At 45.4% G+C, this 17,197-nt stretch overlaps 1 protein-coding gene across 2 annotated transcripts; it reads right to left on the bottom strand.

Annotated features, from left to right (window-relative positions):
- Positions 1-7,628: 7,628 nt before the first annotated feature.
- LOC128696896 (adhesive plaque matrix protein-like) lies at positions 7,629-17,042 on the bottom strand. 2 transcript variants are annotated; one of them, XM_070090312.1, is made up of 3 exons: positions 16,630-17,042; positions 15,786-16,583; positions 7,629-9,354 (listed from the first exon to the last, which is right to left on the bottom strand). In XM_070090312.1, the coding sequence occupies exons 2-3, from the start codon at positions 15,795-15,797 to the stop codon at positions 8,266-8,268; spliced, it is 1,101 nt and encodes a 366-aa protein (XP_069946413.1). In that variant the 5' UTR covers positions 15,798-16,583; positions 16,630-17,042; the 3' UTR covers positions 7,629-8,265. The 2 variants fall into 2 exon arrangements, with proteins under 2 accessions (XP_069946413.1, XP_053644307.1); XM_053788332.2 differs by having other exon boundaries at positions 15,786-17,042.
- Positions 17,043-17,197: the final 155 nt, after the last annotated feature.

Genomic DNA, 17,197 nt, shown 5'->3' on the forward strand with positions numbered 1-17,197 from the left:
GTGAATGGACCCCTGCAACCACAAATAGGTGAGTACAAGTCTTGAAGATATGAGACCAGCCTTGAGGCTCTCAGATTAGTCTTGAAGCTCTTAGCCTTTATCAGTGACTGGTGAAATCATTGTAAAACGATTGTAATAACTCACGGAACTGTCAGAATTCGAATCCTCGGCAAGTCAGGCCTTGTAAAATAGTAGGCCAGTGCTCTAACCACTGTACAATGCTGGTCTGCGAAGATTCATCCAACTAGGTATATTTCTATACTCTAGGAAGGTTAGCATGGGCATCACTGTGACCGTAAATCCCACCATCATGGCTGTGGGAAGATCTAGCTCAAGTCCCTTCAAAACCGTTCAGTAACAAACAAAATCCCTTCAAAACAGTTCACCAACAAAATTATTTTTTGTTCAGTTCAGAAACTAATTGCTCGTTTTAATCTAACTTTGATGCTCTGATCACTAATCTGAACTTGCTTGATCTCTGTCACGTGAGATATATATTACCTGACAATCATAGATATTATAACACACACACACACACACACACACACACACACACACACACACACACACACACACACACACACACACACACACACACACACACACACACACACACACACACACAGTATTTCTTCAGTCATAGAGTTGTCAGCAAGTGGAATAGCCTAGCAAGTGAAGTAGTGGAGGCAGGAACCATACATAGTTTTAAGAAGATGTATGACAAAGCTCAGGAAGCAGAGAGAGAGAGGATCCAGTAGCGATCAGTGAAGAGGCGGGGCCAGGAGCTGAGTCTCGACCCCTGCAACCACAATTAGGTGAGTACACACACACACACACACACACACACACACACACAGTGATGTATAACCCACCACAGAACAGCAGGAGGCCAAGGCAAGAGTATGACGAGGGCAATAGAGCGATGGTTGACACACTGGCTGCAGTGGCCAGAAGAGCTCATGCATGCAGGGCAAAGCTCCTGATCATGGGTGACTTTAACCATAAGGAGATCGATTGGGAGAACTTGGAGCCACATGGGGGCCAAGATACATGAGGGCTAAGATGATGAAAGTGGTACTGGAAAACTTCATGTGCCCACACGTAAGGGACACTACAAGAGAGAGAGGAGAGGATGAACCAGCAAGACTGGACCTAGGATTCACCTTGAGTAGTGCAGATATTGAGGACATATGTGAAAGACCCCTTGGGGCCAGCGATCATGTGGTTTTAAACTTCGAATACACAGTAGAGCTACAAGTAGAGGGGGAAGCAGGAAGGCCAGGACGAATGAAGCCAAACTACAAGAAAGGGGACTACACGGGAATGAGGAACTTTCTGAACGGGGTTCAGTGGGACAGAGAACTGGCAGGGAAGCCAGTTAATGAGATGATGGAATATGTAGCAACAATGTGCAAGGAGGCTGAGGAGAGGTTTGTACCCAAGGGTAACAGGAATAATGAAAAAGCCAGGATGAGCTCATGGTTCACCCAAAGGTGCAGGAAGGCAAAAACCAAGTGTGCTAGGGAATGGAAAAAATATAGAAGGCAAAGGACCCAGGAGAATAAGGAGAGCAGTCGTAGAGCCAGAAATGAATATGCACAGATAAGAAGGGAGGCCCAACGACAATATGAAAACGACATAGCAGCGAAAGCCAAATCTGACCCGAAGCTGTTATACAGCTACATCAGGAGGAAAACAGCAGTCAAGGACCAGGTAATCAGGCTAAGGAAGGAAGGAGGAGAGACAACAAGAAATGACCGTGAAGTATTTGAGGAACCCAACAAGAGATTCAAAGAAGTGTTCACAGAGGAGACAGAAGAGGCTCCAGAAAGACTGAGAGGTGGGGCACACCACCAAGTGCTGGACACAGTACACACAACCGAGGAAGAAGTGAAGAGACTTCTGAGTGAGCTAGATACCTCAAATGCAATGGGGCCGGATAACATCTCTCCATGGGTCCTGAGAGAGGGAACAGAGGCGCTATGTGTGCCCCTAACAACAATATTCAATACATCTATCGAAACAGGGAGATTGCCTGAGGCATGGAAGACAGCAAATGTAGTCCCAATCTTTAAAAAAAGGAGACAGACATGAAGCACTAAACTACGGACCAGTGTCACTGACATGTATAGTATGCAAAGTCATGGAGAAGATTATCAGGAGAAGAGTGGTGGAACACCTAGAAAGGAATGATCTCATCAACAGCAGTCAACATGGTTTCAGGAACGGGAAATCCTGTGTAACAAACCTACTGGAGTTCTATGATATGGTGACAGCAGTAAGACAAAAGAGAGAGGGGTGGGTGGATTGCATTTTCTTGGACTGCAAGAAGGCGTTTGACACAGCTCCACACAAGAGATTAGTGCAAAAACTGGAAGACCAAGCAGGGATAACAGGGAATACTTGTCAGGAAGACAGCAGCGAGTCATGATATGTTGCGAGGTGTCAGAGTGGGCACCTGTGACTAGCGGGGTCTCACAGGGGTCAGTCCTAGGACCAGTGCTATTTCTAGTATTTGTGAACGACATGACGGAAGGAATAGACTCCGAAGTGTCCCTGTTTGCAGATGACGTGAAGTTGATGAGAAGAATTCATTCGATCGAAGACCAGGCAGAACTACAAAGGGATCTGGACAGGCTGCAGACCTGGTCCAGCAATTGGCTCCCGGAGTTCAACCCCACCAAGTGCAAAGTCATGAAGATTGGGGAAGGGCAAAGAAGACCGCAGACGGAGTACAATCTAGGGGGCCAGAGACTACAAACCTCGCTCAAAGAAAAAGATCTTGGGGTGAGTATAACACCAGGCACATCTCCTGAAGCGCACATCAACCAAATAACTTCTGCAGCATACGGACGCGTAGCAAACCTCAGAACAGCATTCCGACATCTTAATAAGGAATCGTTCAGGACCCTGTACACCGTGTACGTTAGGCCCATATTGAAGTATGCGGAACCAGTTTGGAACCCACACCTAGCCAAGCACGTAAAGAAACTAGAGAAAGTGCAAAGGTTTGCAACAAGACTAATCCCAGAGCTAAGAGGTATGTCCTACGAGGAGAGGTTAAGGGAAATCAACCTGACGACACTGGAGGACAAGAGAGATAGGGGGGACATGATAACGATATACAAAATACTGAGAGGAATTGACAAGGTGGACAAAGACAGGATGTTCCAGAGATGGGACACAGCAACAAGGGAACACAGTTGGAAGTTGAAGACACAGATGAATCACAGGGATGTTAGGAAGTATTTCTTCAGCCACAGAGTAGTCAGGAAGTGGAATAGTGTGGGAAGCGATGTAGTGGAAGCAGGATCCATACATAGCTTTAAGCAGAGGTATGACAAAGCTCACGGTTCAGGGAGAGTGACCTAGTAGCGACCAGTGAAGAGGAGGGGCCAGGAGCTCGGACTCGACCCCTGCAACCTCAACTAGGTGAGTACACGCGCACACACGCACACACGCACACACGCGCACACACGCGCACACACGCGCGCACACGCACGCACACGCACGCACGCACACGCACGCACACGCACACACATACACACACACACACACATACACACATACACACACACACACACACACACACACACACACACACACACACACACACACACACACTGCACAGATAAGAAGGGAGGCCCAAAGACAATATGAAAATGACATAGCAGCGAAAGCCAAATCTGACCCGAAACTGTTGTACAGCCACATCAGGAGGAAAACAACAGTCAAGGACCAGGTAATCAGGCTAAGGAAGGAAGGAGGAGAGACAACAGGAAATGACCGGGAAGTATGTGAAGAACTCAACAAGAGATTCAAAGAAGTGTTCACAGAGGAGACAGAAGGGACTCCAGAAAGACGGAGAGGTGGGGCACACCACCAAGTGCTGGACACAGTGCACACAACCGAGGAAGAAGTGAAGAGGCTTCTGAGTGAGCTAGATACCTCAAAGGCAATGGGGCCAGATAACATCTCCCCATGGGTATTGAGAGAGGGAGCAGAGGCGCTATGTGTACCCCTAACAACAATATTCAATACATCTATCGAAACAGGGAGATTGCCTGAGGCATGGAAGACAGCAAATGTAGTCCCAATCTTTAAAAAAGGAGACAGACATGAAGCATTAAACTACAGACCAGTGTCACTGACATGTATAGTATGCAAAATCATGGAGAAGATTATCAGGAGAAGAGTGGTGGAACACCTAGAAAGGAATGATCTCATCAACAGCAGCCAGCATGGTTTCAGGGACGGGAAATCCTGTGTCACAAACCTACTGGAGTTCTATGACATGGTGACAGCAGTAAGACAAGAGAGAGAGGGGTGGGTGGATTGCATTTTCTTGGACTGCAAGAAGGCGTTTGACACAGTTCCACACAAGAGATTGGTGCAAAAACTGGAGGACCAAGCAGGGATAACAGGGAAGGCACTACAATGGATCAGGGAATACTTGTCAGGAAGACAGCAGCGAGTCATGGTACGTGGCGAGGTGTCAGAGTGGGCACCTGTGACCAGCGGGGTCCCGCAGGGGTCAGTCCTAGGACCAGTGCTGTTTCTGGTATTTGTGAACGACATGACGGAAGGAATAGACTCTGAGGTGTCCCTGTTTGCAGATGACGTGAAGTTGATGAGAAGAATACACTCGATCGAAGACCAGGCAGAACTACAAAGGGATCTGGACAGGCTGCAGAACTGGTCCAGCAATTGGCTCCTGGAGTTCAATCCCACCAAGTGCAAAGTCATGAAGATTGGGGAAGGGCAAAGAAGGCCGCAGACGGAGTACAGTCTAGGGGGTCAGAGACTACAAACCTCACTCAAGGAAAAAGATCTTGGGGTGAGTATAACACCAGGCACATCTCCTGAAGCGCACATCAACCAAATAACTGCTGCAGCATATGGGCGCCTAGCAAACCTCAGAACAGCATTCCGACATCTTAATAAGGAATCGTTCAGGACCCTGTACACCGTATACGTTAGGCCCATATTGGAGTATGCGGCACCAGTTTGGAACCCACACCTAGCCAAGCACGTAAAGAAACTAGAGAAAGTGCAAAGGTTTGCAACAAGACTAGTCCCAGAGCTAAGAGGTATGTCCTACGAGGAGAGGTTAAGGGAAATCAACCTGACGACACTGGAGGACAGGAGAGATAGGGGGGACATGATAACGACATACAAAATACTGAGAGGAATTGACAAGGTGGACAAAAACAGGATGTTCCAGAGATTGGACACAGTAACAAGGGGACACAGTTGGAAGCTAAAGACACAGATGAATCACAGGGATGTTAGGAAGTATTTCTTCAGCCACAGAGTAGTCAGTAAGTGGAATAGTTTGGGAAGCGATGTAGTGGAGGCAGGATCCATACATAGCTTTAAGCAGAGGTACGATAAAGCTCACGGCTCAGGGAGAGTGACCTAGTAGCGATCAGTGAAGAGGCGGGGCCAGGAGCTCGGACTCGACCCCCGCAACCTCAACTAGGTGAGTACAACTAGGTGAGTACACACACACACACACACACACACACACACACGAGTATGGAGCACCAGTTTGGAACCCACACCTGGCCAAGCACATCAGGAAATTAGAGAAGGTGCAAAGGTTTGCAGCGAGACTAATGACTAGTCCCGCAGCTTAGGGTCATGTCCTACGACGAGAAGTTAAGGGGAATCGACCTGACGACACTGGAGGACAGGAGGGATAGGGAGGACATGATAGCAATGTAAAATACTAAGAAGAATCGACAAGGTGGACAGAGAGAAAGTTCCAGAGATGGGATAGAGCAACAAGGAAGGGGCCACAATTGGAAGTTGAAGACTCAAGATGAGTCACAGGGATATTAGGAAGTATTTCTTCCGTCAAAGAGTTGTCAAGAAGCGGAATAGTCTGGAAAGTGAGGTAGTGGATACAGGATCGATACATAGCTTTAAGAAAAGCTACGATAAAGCTCACGGATCAGGGAGAGACCTAGTGGCAACCAGTGAACAGCCGGGGCCAGGAGCTATGTATCGACCCCTGCAACTATAATTAGGTGAGTACACACACACTATATATATATATATATATATATATATATATATATATATATATATATATATATATATATATATATATATATATATAATACAATAGAATCACAGTCAACAGGTGATAGATATCGCAATATGCAGAACACCCAGTGAAAAAAATAGTGAACTTTCCAAGCGCTTTCTTGATAATACCTGTAGTATACATGGAGAGGGTTTCAGGGGTCAACGCCCCCGCGGCCCGGCCTGTGACCAGGCATCATGGTGGATCAGGGTCTGTTCAACCAGGCTGTTACTGCTGGCCACACGGAAACTGACGTACGAACCACAGCTCGGCTGGTCAGGTACTGAGTTTAGGTATTTGTCCAGCGCCTTCCTGAAGACAGCCAGGGGTATGTTGGTAATCCCCCTTATGTATGCTGAGAGGCAGTTGAACAGTCTTGGGCCTCTGACACTTACTGTGTTGTCTCATTCCGTGCTAGTGGCATCCCTGCTTTTCACTGGGGACGGGGATGTTGTTGCATCGTCTGCCGAGTCTTTTGCTTTCATGGCGAGTGATTTTCGTGTGCAAGTTTGGTGCTAGTCCCTCTAGGATTTTCCAAGTATATATAATCATGTATCTCTCCCGCCTGCGTTCTAGGGAGTACAGGTTGAGGAACTTGAAGCGTTCCCGGTAGATGAGGTGTTTTATCGCAGTTATGTGTACCGTGAAGGTTCTCTGTACATTTTCTAGGTCAGCAATTTCACCTGCCTTGAAAGGTGCTGTTAGTGTGCAGCAATATTCCAGCCTAGATAGAACAAGCAACCTGAAGAGTGTCATCATGGGCTTGACATTCCTAGTTTTGAAGTATCTCATTATCCATTCTGTCATTTTTCTAGCTGATGCGATTGATGTGAGAAATCACGAAAGCGCTTGGAAGTTCACTATTTTTTCACAGTGGTTGTTCTATCTCTTGCCGGCTCATCCTCTCCTCTCTCTGGTGGTTTCCCTAACGTATTGATGCATGGGCCCTTCTGGCCACTTCATCCAGTGTGTCAACCGTTGCCCTGTTACTCTCATCACATTCTTGTCTTGGCCTCCTGCTGTTCTGTGGTGGGTTATGCATTAGTGCAATCACCACCTTGGGAAGCTCAATACAGCATAATCTGTCAGTGTCCCTATAAACACCACCAACAACAACTATCAAGTAGCAATACTGAAGAGAGAACTTTGGATAGCTTTAGAATTAGATTGCCGGGTATATAAGTGTATGTAGTTGGGAATGAGTCAAACCTGCCTAGCATGCGGCAGTAGGCCTCCATTAGTACTCTCTTTTATTATATTTTTAACCTGGGGGGGGAATTGGTGGCGGAAGGTATAGGGGTAATCATTACTATGATTATTATTATTATTATCAAACTAAGCGCTAAGCCCACATGGGTCATAACAGCTCTGATAAGGGAGGGGGTAAGGCACAGTCATATAAAAAAAACTCTGCGGACACGTCAGTTCATATTTCATTAGCTTTAATCACATCCAGTTCACTTCCTCGGTCGTGGTTAGTTCTTAGTAATTGTGACGAAGGTGATGCTTCTGGTACTGCTAGCAGTATTTTCTTGTTACTGTTACTAGTATTACTAGCTATACTGCAAGTGGTCGAGCTCATGTTATCAGTGGTACTGTTACTATTCCTAGTGGTATTGTTACTGTTACTAGTGGTATTGTTAGTATTACTGGTTGTTTCCAGTGGTACTGGTAGTGTAAGTAGTAAAGATGGTAGTAATGCACAGTAACATGGTGTGAGTTTATACACTTCTCTGGTACATCTAGATATCTTCTACAGTGTTAATAAAAATGACTTGTTCATTTGATATTTATTTTATAAATTCGGAATGTCTTCTGCATTACAAACTATAAAATGCCAGATAGCTTCTCAAATGACAAAAAAAAACTTTTACAGTATCAGCATGGCTAGTGATTAAAAAGGGATCTTTGCTTTAATTCCTTGAATCTAGCCAGAATGCTTTCCATTCTCTTGTATAATCCCTACGGATTTAGCGCTTTTCCATCATTATTATGTCTAAATCTTGTCGCGTAAATTGATCGTAATAAAATATTGCTAACTTATTTAAACCAGGTTACATAGAATAAGCGTAGGTATCTCACTGTTTGACTGCATAAGCTGTAGTGTGTCTGACAGTGGTGGTGGGTAGGGCACTGGTTGTGACACGAGGGCTAGGATGACCCACCTTCACCTTTTAACCGTCCCTTGACCTTATCCCACCGCCAGAGCTGCTACTTCGAGGTCTTGCTCGTGGTTTTTTCTTGTGCAGGCGAGGGCCGACAGCAACTGCTTTGGGAATGCTCATAGGAAACTCGGGAACACCGTGGGACATCGTTCGTGGATTGACAGTTGGCCACGCAGGACCTAAAGGTGAGACTGTCTGTGACTTGACAGTTGGCCAAGTAGCGCTGGTAAATTTCAACGCCTGTTGCTTATCAGTTGGCCATCCAGGAGTTACCGGACGTAATGTAGTGCGAGGGGGCCCTGTTGGCCAGATAGGGACCGGCGGAGGCCTGGAGGTCTGTTTTAGTCCAGCTGGCCAGACTGAGTAGGCTGGGAAACGTGTGGTCTGAACCGAACCAGTGGGCCAAGGAGGAATAGTGGTAGCAGTGGATTTCTGGATAGGCCAGACCGGGACGGAAGGTTGTCTAGTGGTCTTTTTAGTTGGCCAAAGAGGTATCTTGGTGGTAGAAAGATGAGGTGTGTGAGCCTTCTCAGTAGGCCATTCTTGGCTTGAAGGTGGCCTTGTACGTCTGCCTTTTCCTGTGGGCCAGATAACGATGGAAGGTGTTCTAGTGATCCCTGGTCTGCCCGTTGGCCACACCGAAGACTCAGAGGGCTTGCTGGTTGTCACGGGAGAAGTCATCATCAAGTCGGGATAGGAGGGATAAAACATATAGTAGGGATAGTATGTTTTCCAGGGATAAGAAGACTGCAAGCTGTCATCTTGCCAGTAATATAGATAGGATGATTGTGGTGGGTAGGGTGGCTGTGTAGTATAGGGTGGTTGTGAAGGATAGGATGATTGCGGTGGGTAGGGTGGTTTTGTAGGATACGATGGGTGCAAAGGGTTGGATTGTTGTGAAAGATAATATGGTTGTTGTGAAGGGTAGGATGGATAGATGAGAGGTGGAGGGGAAGAAAGCCATGGGTAACTGCTGTAGTCAGCGCCGAGTCTGATGTGTGAAGGGCCGTGGTTGTAGTATGGTTGATTTAATGGTTGTAAAGGCTCACCTACCACCATACAAGCCACAGTCGTTACTGCCATCACTGCCACTTTCGCCTGCAACAAGAAACGCCTCAATTAACAAATACATACACATACGTGCATTAACACATACACACACACACATACACCACACACACACACCACACACACCACACACGCACACACCACACACACACAAACGCACGCACACACACACGCACATACATACACACACACACACACACACACATACACATACACACATACACACACACACATACACACACACACACATACACACACACACACATACACACACACATACACCACACACACACACCACACACACCACACTCGCACACACCACACACACACAAACGCACGCACACACACACGCACATACATACACACACACACACACACACATACACATACACACATACACACACACACATACACACACACACATACACACACACACACATACACACACACACACATACACACACACACACATACACACACACACACACACACACACACACACACACACACACCACACACCACACACACATCACACACACACCACACACACACCACACACACACCACACACACACCACACACACACCACACACACACCACACACACACCACACACACACACCACACACACACCACACACACACACCACACACACACCACACACACACACCACACACACACCACACACACGCACACCACGCACACGCACACGCACACGCACACGCACACACACACACACACACACACACACACACACACACACCCTCCACCACTTGACACAAACACTAGACACAAACACGTACCACCCCTTCCCTAACCACCTCACCTTAGCCACCTACCCCTCCCCCAAACCACCTAACCCCTCCCCAAACCGTCTAACCCCGCCCAACAACCTCCCTCCCTCCAATAACCATCCTCCCCCTCCCCCATAACCATCCATCCCCTATCTCCCCCAAACCATCTAACTCCCTCCCCCAACTATCTCTACCCCTCCAATAACCATCCTCCCCCTCCCCCACAACCATCCATCCCCTCTCCTAACCATCTATTCCCCTCCCCCTAACCAGGATGAGGACAAGGGGTTCCAAGGACGAATCTGAGAGGGAGGAATGGGAGATAGAGCTCAAAAAAAGGGAGGAAGACTGGGGAAGGAGACTAGATGAGCTGGAAAGGAAGATGGAAGAGAGGTTAGCAGCAGAATGCAGAAGGTGGAAGCAACAGGCCACAGAAGCAGAAATCAAGATAGAGAGATTAGAAGAGGAGCTGAGACATCTGAAACAGCACAGAGACAAAGATAATACAGAAGTAGCATCGGCAATGGCTACATCGAACACAGACAACAGGTCCGAAGGAAGCATGGAGACTAAACTGTATGCAGAGGTCCTGTCAAACCCACTTGGGGCCAAAACAAAGACAGGGAGCACTCTAGGACAGAAAGAGAGGTTGGAAGACATCGAAGGAACTAGGACATGTGCAAGGACCTTACCAGATACCTGTGGGGGCCAGGAGCAGGTGAGCAGGAAGGATAAACCAAGAAGCATAGGGGCCATAACGAGGGAAGGGACTGAAGGAAGGAACACTCCACGGGAAGGAACTAAAACACATCAGAGGATGCAATGGGAGTCACAGTGGGAGGTGGAAAGGGAGAGATCCGTGTTTGTCTATGGGCTAGACGAAGCTAAAGGGGAAACTTATGATGAAAGAAAGCAGGAGGAGAAAAAAGCGATTGAAGACATCATGAAGGTGATAGGCGAGGGGGACATGACCCAGGTGGCAAATTTTCGGAGAATTGGGTGGTTCACAAAGAAAAGGAATCGGCCTCTCAAAGTAATTTTCAAGGCAGAATCAACCCGAACCATGATCCTGCAGGAGAAAGCACGGCTGAGAGGCAAGCAGGAGTTCCGGAGTGTGTACCTCGACCGAGACAGAACACAGGACGAAAGGAAGACAATGAAAGAGAGAGTTCAAAAACGAAAGGAGAAATGGGAGGAAATGAAAAAAGGAGAGCAGAATAACCCAGGATCAAATGGAAGGACAAGCGCACCCCCCAGAAACACCTGCAGAAGGACTCCAGCCACGACACCCCCAAGGCAACTGAACAATCCAAACCAACCATCACACACCGATCCCTCTGTTTCCACCCCCCGCACCACAGTTACAGTATTAGAACAGAAGTTGGAGGTTTGGTACACAAATGCAGATGGATTAACGAATAAACATGAGGAATGGCAAGAAAGAATCAATGAGAAGTCCCCAGACATCATAGCAGTTACAGAAACAAAACTCATGGAGACAATAACAGATGCAATCTTCCCACCAGGATACCAGATCATGAGGAAAGATAGAAGGGGCAGGGGGGGAGGTGGGGTTGCTCTGCTCGTAAAAAACAGATGGAAATTCGAGAAAATGGAAGGAATAGATGAGACGGGAGAAAGAGACTACATAGCAGGTACACTTCAGTCGGGGGAACACAAAGTGGTCATTGCAGTGATGTATAATCCACCACAGAACTGCAGGAGGCCAAGAGAGGAATATGAAGAGAGCAACAGAGCAATGGTGGACACACTTGCTGAGGTGGCAAGAAGAGCTCACTCCAGCAGAGCAAAGTTGCTGGTTATGGGGGATTTCAACCACAGGGAGATTGACTGGGAAAACCTGGAGCCACATGGGGGTCCCGAAACATGGAGAGCCAGGATGTTGGACGTGGTGCTGGAAAACCTCATGCACCAACATGTTAAGGACACTACCAGAGTGAGAGGGGAGGATGAACCAGCAAGATTGGACCTTGTGTTCACCCTGGGCAGCTCAGACATTGAGGACATCAAGTATGAGAGTCCCCTAGGAGCTAGCGACCACGTGGTTCTGTGCTTTGAATACATAGTAGAGCTGCAAGTGGAGAGAATAACAGGAGTAGAATGGGAAAAACCTGACTATAAAAGAGGAGACTACATAGGGTTGAAGAACTTCCTGCGGGAGGTCCAGTGGGACAGAGAACTGGCAGGAAAGCCAGTAAATGAAATGATGGAATATGTAGCAACAAAATGCAAGGAGGCAGTGGAAAGGTTCATTCCCAAGGGCAACAGTAACAACGGGAAGACCAGAACAAGCCCCTGGTTCACCCGACGGTGTAAGGAGGCAAAAACAAAGTGCAATAGAGAATGGAAAAAGTACAGAAGGCAGAGAACACACGAAAATAGGGAGATCAGTCGCAGAGCCAGGAATGAGTACGCACAGGTAAGGAGGGAGGCCCAGCGACAGTATGAAAATGACATAGCATCGAGAATCAAGACTGACCCAAAACTGTTGTATAGCCACATCAGGAGGAAGACAACAATCAAAGACCAGGTGATCAGATTAAGGACAGAAGGTGGAGAACTCACAAGAAATGATCAGGAGGTATGTGAGGAGCTGAACAGGAGATTCAAGGAAGTTTTTACAGTAGAGACAGGAAGGGCTGTGGGAAGACAGAACAGAAGGGAACATCAAGAGGGAATATACCAACAAGTGTTGGATGACATACGAACAACTGAGGAGGAGGTGAAGAAGCTCTTAAGTGACCTTGACACCTCAAAGGCGATGGGACCGGACAACATCTCCCCATGGGTCCTTAGAGAAGGAGCAGAGATGCTGTGTGTGCCTCTAACCACAATCTTCAACACATCCCTTGAAACTGGGCAACTACCTGAGAAATGGAAGACAGCTAATGTAGTCCCCATATTTAAGAAAGGAAACAGAAACGAGGCACTAAACTACAGACCTGTGTCTTTGACATGTATCGTGTGCAAGGTCATGGAGAAGATTATCAGGAGGAGAGTGGTCGAACACCTGGAAAGGAACAAGATTATAAATGAAAACCAGCATGGGTTCATGGAAGGCAAATCTTGTATCACAAACCTCCTGGAGTTTTATGACAAGGTAACAGAAGTAAGACACGAGAGAGAGGGTTGGGTAGATTGCGTTTTCCTAGACTGCAGGAAGGCCTTTGACACAGTTCCCCACAAGAGATTAGTGCAGAAGCTGGAGGATCAGGCACACGTAAAAGGAAGGGCACTGCAATGGATAAGGGAATAACTGACAGGGAGGCAGCAACGAGTCATGGTACGTGAAGAGGTATCACAGTGGGCGCCTGTTACGAGCGGGGTCCCACAGGGGTCAGTTCTAGGACCAGTGCTATTTTTGATATATGTGAACGACATGATGGAAGGAATAGACTCTGAAGTGTCCCTGTTCGCAGATGACGTGAAGCTGATGAGAAGAATTAAATCGGACGAGGATGAGGCAGGACTGCAAAGAGACCTGGAGAGGCTGGACATGTGGTCCAGTAACTGGCTTCTCGAATTCAATCCAGCCAAATGCAAAGTCATGAAGATTGGGGAGGGGCAAAGAAGACCGCAGACAGAGTATAGGCTAGGTGGACAAAGACTACAGACCTCACTCAGGGAGAAAGACCTTGGGGTGACCATAACACCGAGCACATCACCGGAGGCACACATCAACCAAATAACCGCTGCAGCATACGGGCGCCTGGCAAACCTGAGAATAGCGTTCCGATACCTTAATAAGGAATCGTTCAAGACACTGTACACTGTGTATGTTAGGCCCATACTGGAGTATGCAGCACCAGTCTGGAACCCACACCTGGTCAAGCACGTCAAGAAGTTAGAGAAAGTACAAAGGTTTGCAACAAGGCTAGTCCCAGAGCTCAAGGGAATGTCGTACGAGGAAAGGTTAAGGGAAATCGGACTGACGACACTGGAGGACAGAAGGGTCAGGGGAGACATGATAACGACATACAAGATACTGCGGGGAATAGACAAGGTGGACAGAGATAGGATGTTCCAGAGAGGGGACACAGGGACAAGGGGTCACAACTGGAAGCTGAAGACTCAGACGAGTCACAGGGACGTTAGGAAGTATTTCTTCAGTCATAGAGTTGTCAGCAAGTGGAATAGCCTAGCAAGTGAAGTAGTGGAGGCAGGAACCATACATAGTTTTAAGAAGAGGTATGACAAAGCTCAGGAAGCAGAGAGAGAGAGGATCCAGTAGCGATCAGTGAAGAGGCGGGGCCAGGAGCTGAGTCTCGACCCCTGCAACCACAATTAGGTGAGTACATGAACGTGTACATATACATGCATTAACGCATACAGTGCATGCGTTAATACACATACACGCAGTAATATATACACATATGTGTATTAATATATACACATACACGGATTAATATATACACATACACGCATTAATATATACACATGCGCATTAATACATATACATGCATTAATACATATACATGCATTAATATATACACATACACGCATTAATATATACACATGCGCATTAATACATATACATGCATTAATACATATACATGCATTAATATATACACATACACGCATTAATATATACACATGCGCATTAATACATATACATGCATTAATACATATACATGCATTAATATATACACATACATGCATTAATACATACGCATACATGCATTAATATATGCACATACGTGCATTAATACATACACATATATGCATTAATACATACGCATATATGCATTAATACATACACATACATGCATTAATACATACGCATATATGCATTAATACATACACATACATGCATTAATACATACGCATACATGCATTAATATATGCACATACGTGCATTAATACATACACATACATGCATTAATACACATACATGCATTAATACACATACATGCATTAATACATACACATACATGCATTAATACACATACATGCATTAATACATACACATACGTGCATTAATACATACACATACATGGATTAATACATACACACACACACATACGTTAATACATATACATACATGTATTAATACATACACATACATGCATTAATACATACATGCATTAATACATACATGCATTAATACATACACATACATGCATTAATACATACACATACATGAATTAATACATACACATACATGCATTAATACATACACATACATGCATTAATACATATACATGCATTAAAACATACACATTCATGTATTAATACATGCACATACATGTATTAATACATACATACATAGATTAACAACTCATGTAATGGTGTGAAATAATGATTTTTTTTTCCATATTTGAGGAGACATAATACTGATGACCAGTCTTTTCATCCGTATCTATTTGTTTGTTCGTAAGGATATGTATGTTCGTTTAGTGTATGTTTAACTTAAACTGTTGTTGCTCTCATGTAATGACTGGTTAAACTGTTGTTGCTCTCATGTAATGACTGGTTAAACTGTTGTTGCTCTCATGTAATGACTGGCTAAACTGTTGTTGCTCTCATGTAATGACTGGTTAAACTGTTGTTGCTCTCATGTTATGACTGGTTAAAAGTGATTAAACTCGTAATAATTAATGGGAGCACCATTATCCTAAATGTTGGGAAGACATAACCAATCAACTTACTGGAATGTTCATGTTTTGGGAAGATCTGGAGTTTGCTGACAGTTAATCTCTGCTGTTAATTACAACTGATCTCTGCCGAAGATTACAACTTATCTCTGCCGTTGAATACAACTAATCTCTGCCGTAGATTACAACTTATTTCTGCCGTTGAATATAACTGATGTCTGCCGTAGATTACAACTTATCTCTGCCGTAGATTGCAACTTATTTCTGCTGTTGAATATAACTGATCTCTGTCGTAGATTACAACTTATCTCTGCCGTAGATTACAACTTATCTCTGCCGTTGAATACAACTGATCTCTGCCGTAGATTACGACTTATTTCTGCCGTTGAATACAACTAATCTCTGCCGTAGATTACAACTTATCTCTGCCGTTGAATACAACTGATCTCTGCTGTTGAATACAACTAATCTCTGCCGTTGAATACAACTGATCTCTGCCGTTGAATACAGATAATCTCTGCCGTTGAATACAACTGATCTCTGCCGTTGAATACAACTGATCTCTGCTGTTGAATACAACTGATCTCTGCTGTTGAATACAACTGATCTTTGCTCTTGAATACAACTGATCTCTGCTGTTGAATACAACTGATCTCTGCTCTTGAATACAACTGATCTTTGCTCTTGAATACAACTGATCTCTGCTGTTGAATACAACTGATCTCTGCTCTTGAATACAACTAATTTCTACTCTTGAATAGTTAATTTCTGCTCTCGAATATAACTAATCTCTGTTCTTAATATAGCTAATCACTTCTCTTGAAAACATCTAATATCTCCTCTTGAAGACATCTAATTTCCGCTCTTGAGGACAGCTAATATATGATCTTGAAGACACCTAATCTCCGCCCTTGAAGACAGCTAATCTTTGCTAATGAAGACAGCTAATCTCGTTTTGAAAACAGCTAATCAATAGTTTTTGAAGACTTCTCAACTTTCCACAAATGGATTTAACGAGACCAACAGTCTGAGTGGCGCAGCATCCACGTGTAGTGTGTGAGATAACGGCTGAAGGATGAATACTTAATGGTAGACACCAGCACTCAGTGGTAGACACCAGCACTCAGTGGTAGATACCAACACTCAGTGGTAGACACCAGAACTCAGTGGTAGACACCAGAACTCAGTGGTAGATACCAGAACTCAGTGGTAGATACCAGAACTCAGTGGTAGACTCCAACACTAGGTGGTAGACACCACCGAGACAGTAGCAGACACATGTCTGACAGTTGGTTCAGCTCTGCTGCCTCAACATCACTACCGCGCAGGCGCTTGTCTGGCTGACAGCCTCTCTCGAGTAACTTTTTCTTTCTGTATTACATATGTTTTTCATTATCTTGAAATTCTTAAAATGAATAGCGATATACTGTAGCTGTATCCACTAAGTATCTAAGATAAATGTAAGG

This window comes from Cherax quadricarinatus, chromosome 31 (genome assembly GCF_038502225.1).
Source record: "Cherax quadricarinatus isolate ZL_2023a chromosome 31, ASM3850222v1, whole genome shotgun sequence".
Classification (NCBI taxonomy): domain Eukaryota; kingdom Metazoa; phylum Arthropoda; class Malacostraca; order Decapoda; family Parastacidae; genus Cherax; species Cherax quadricarinatus.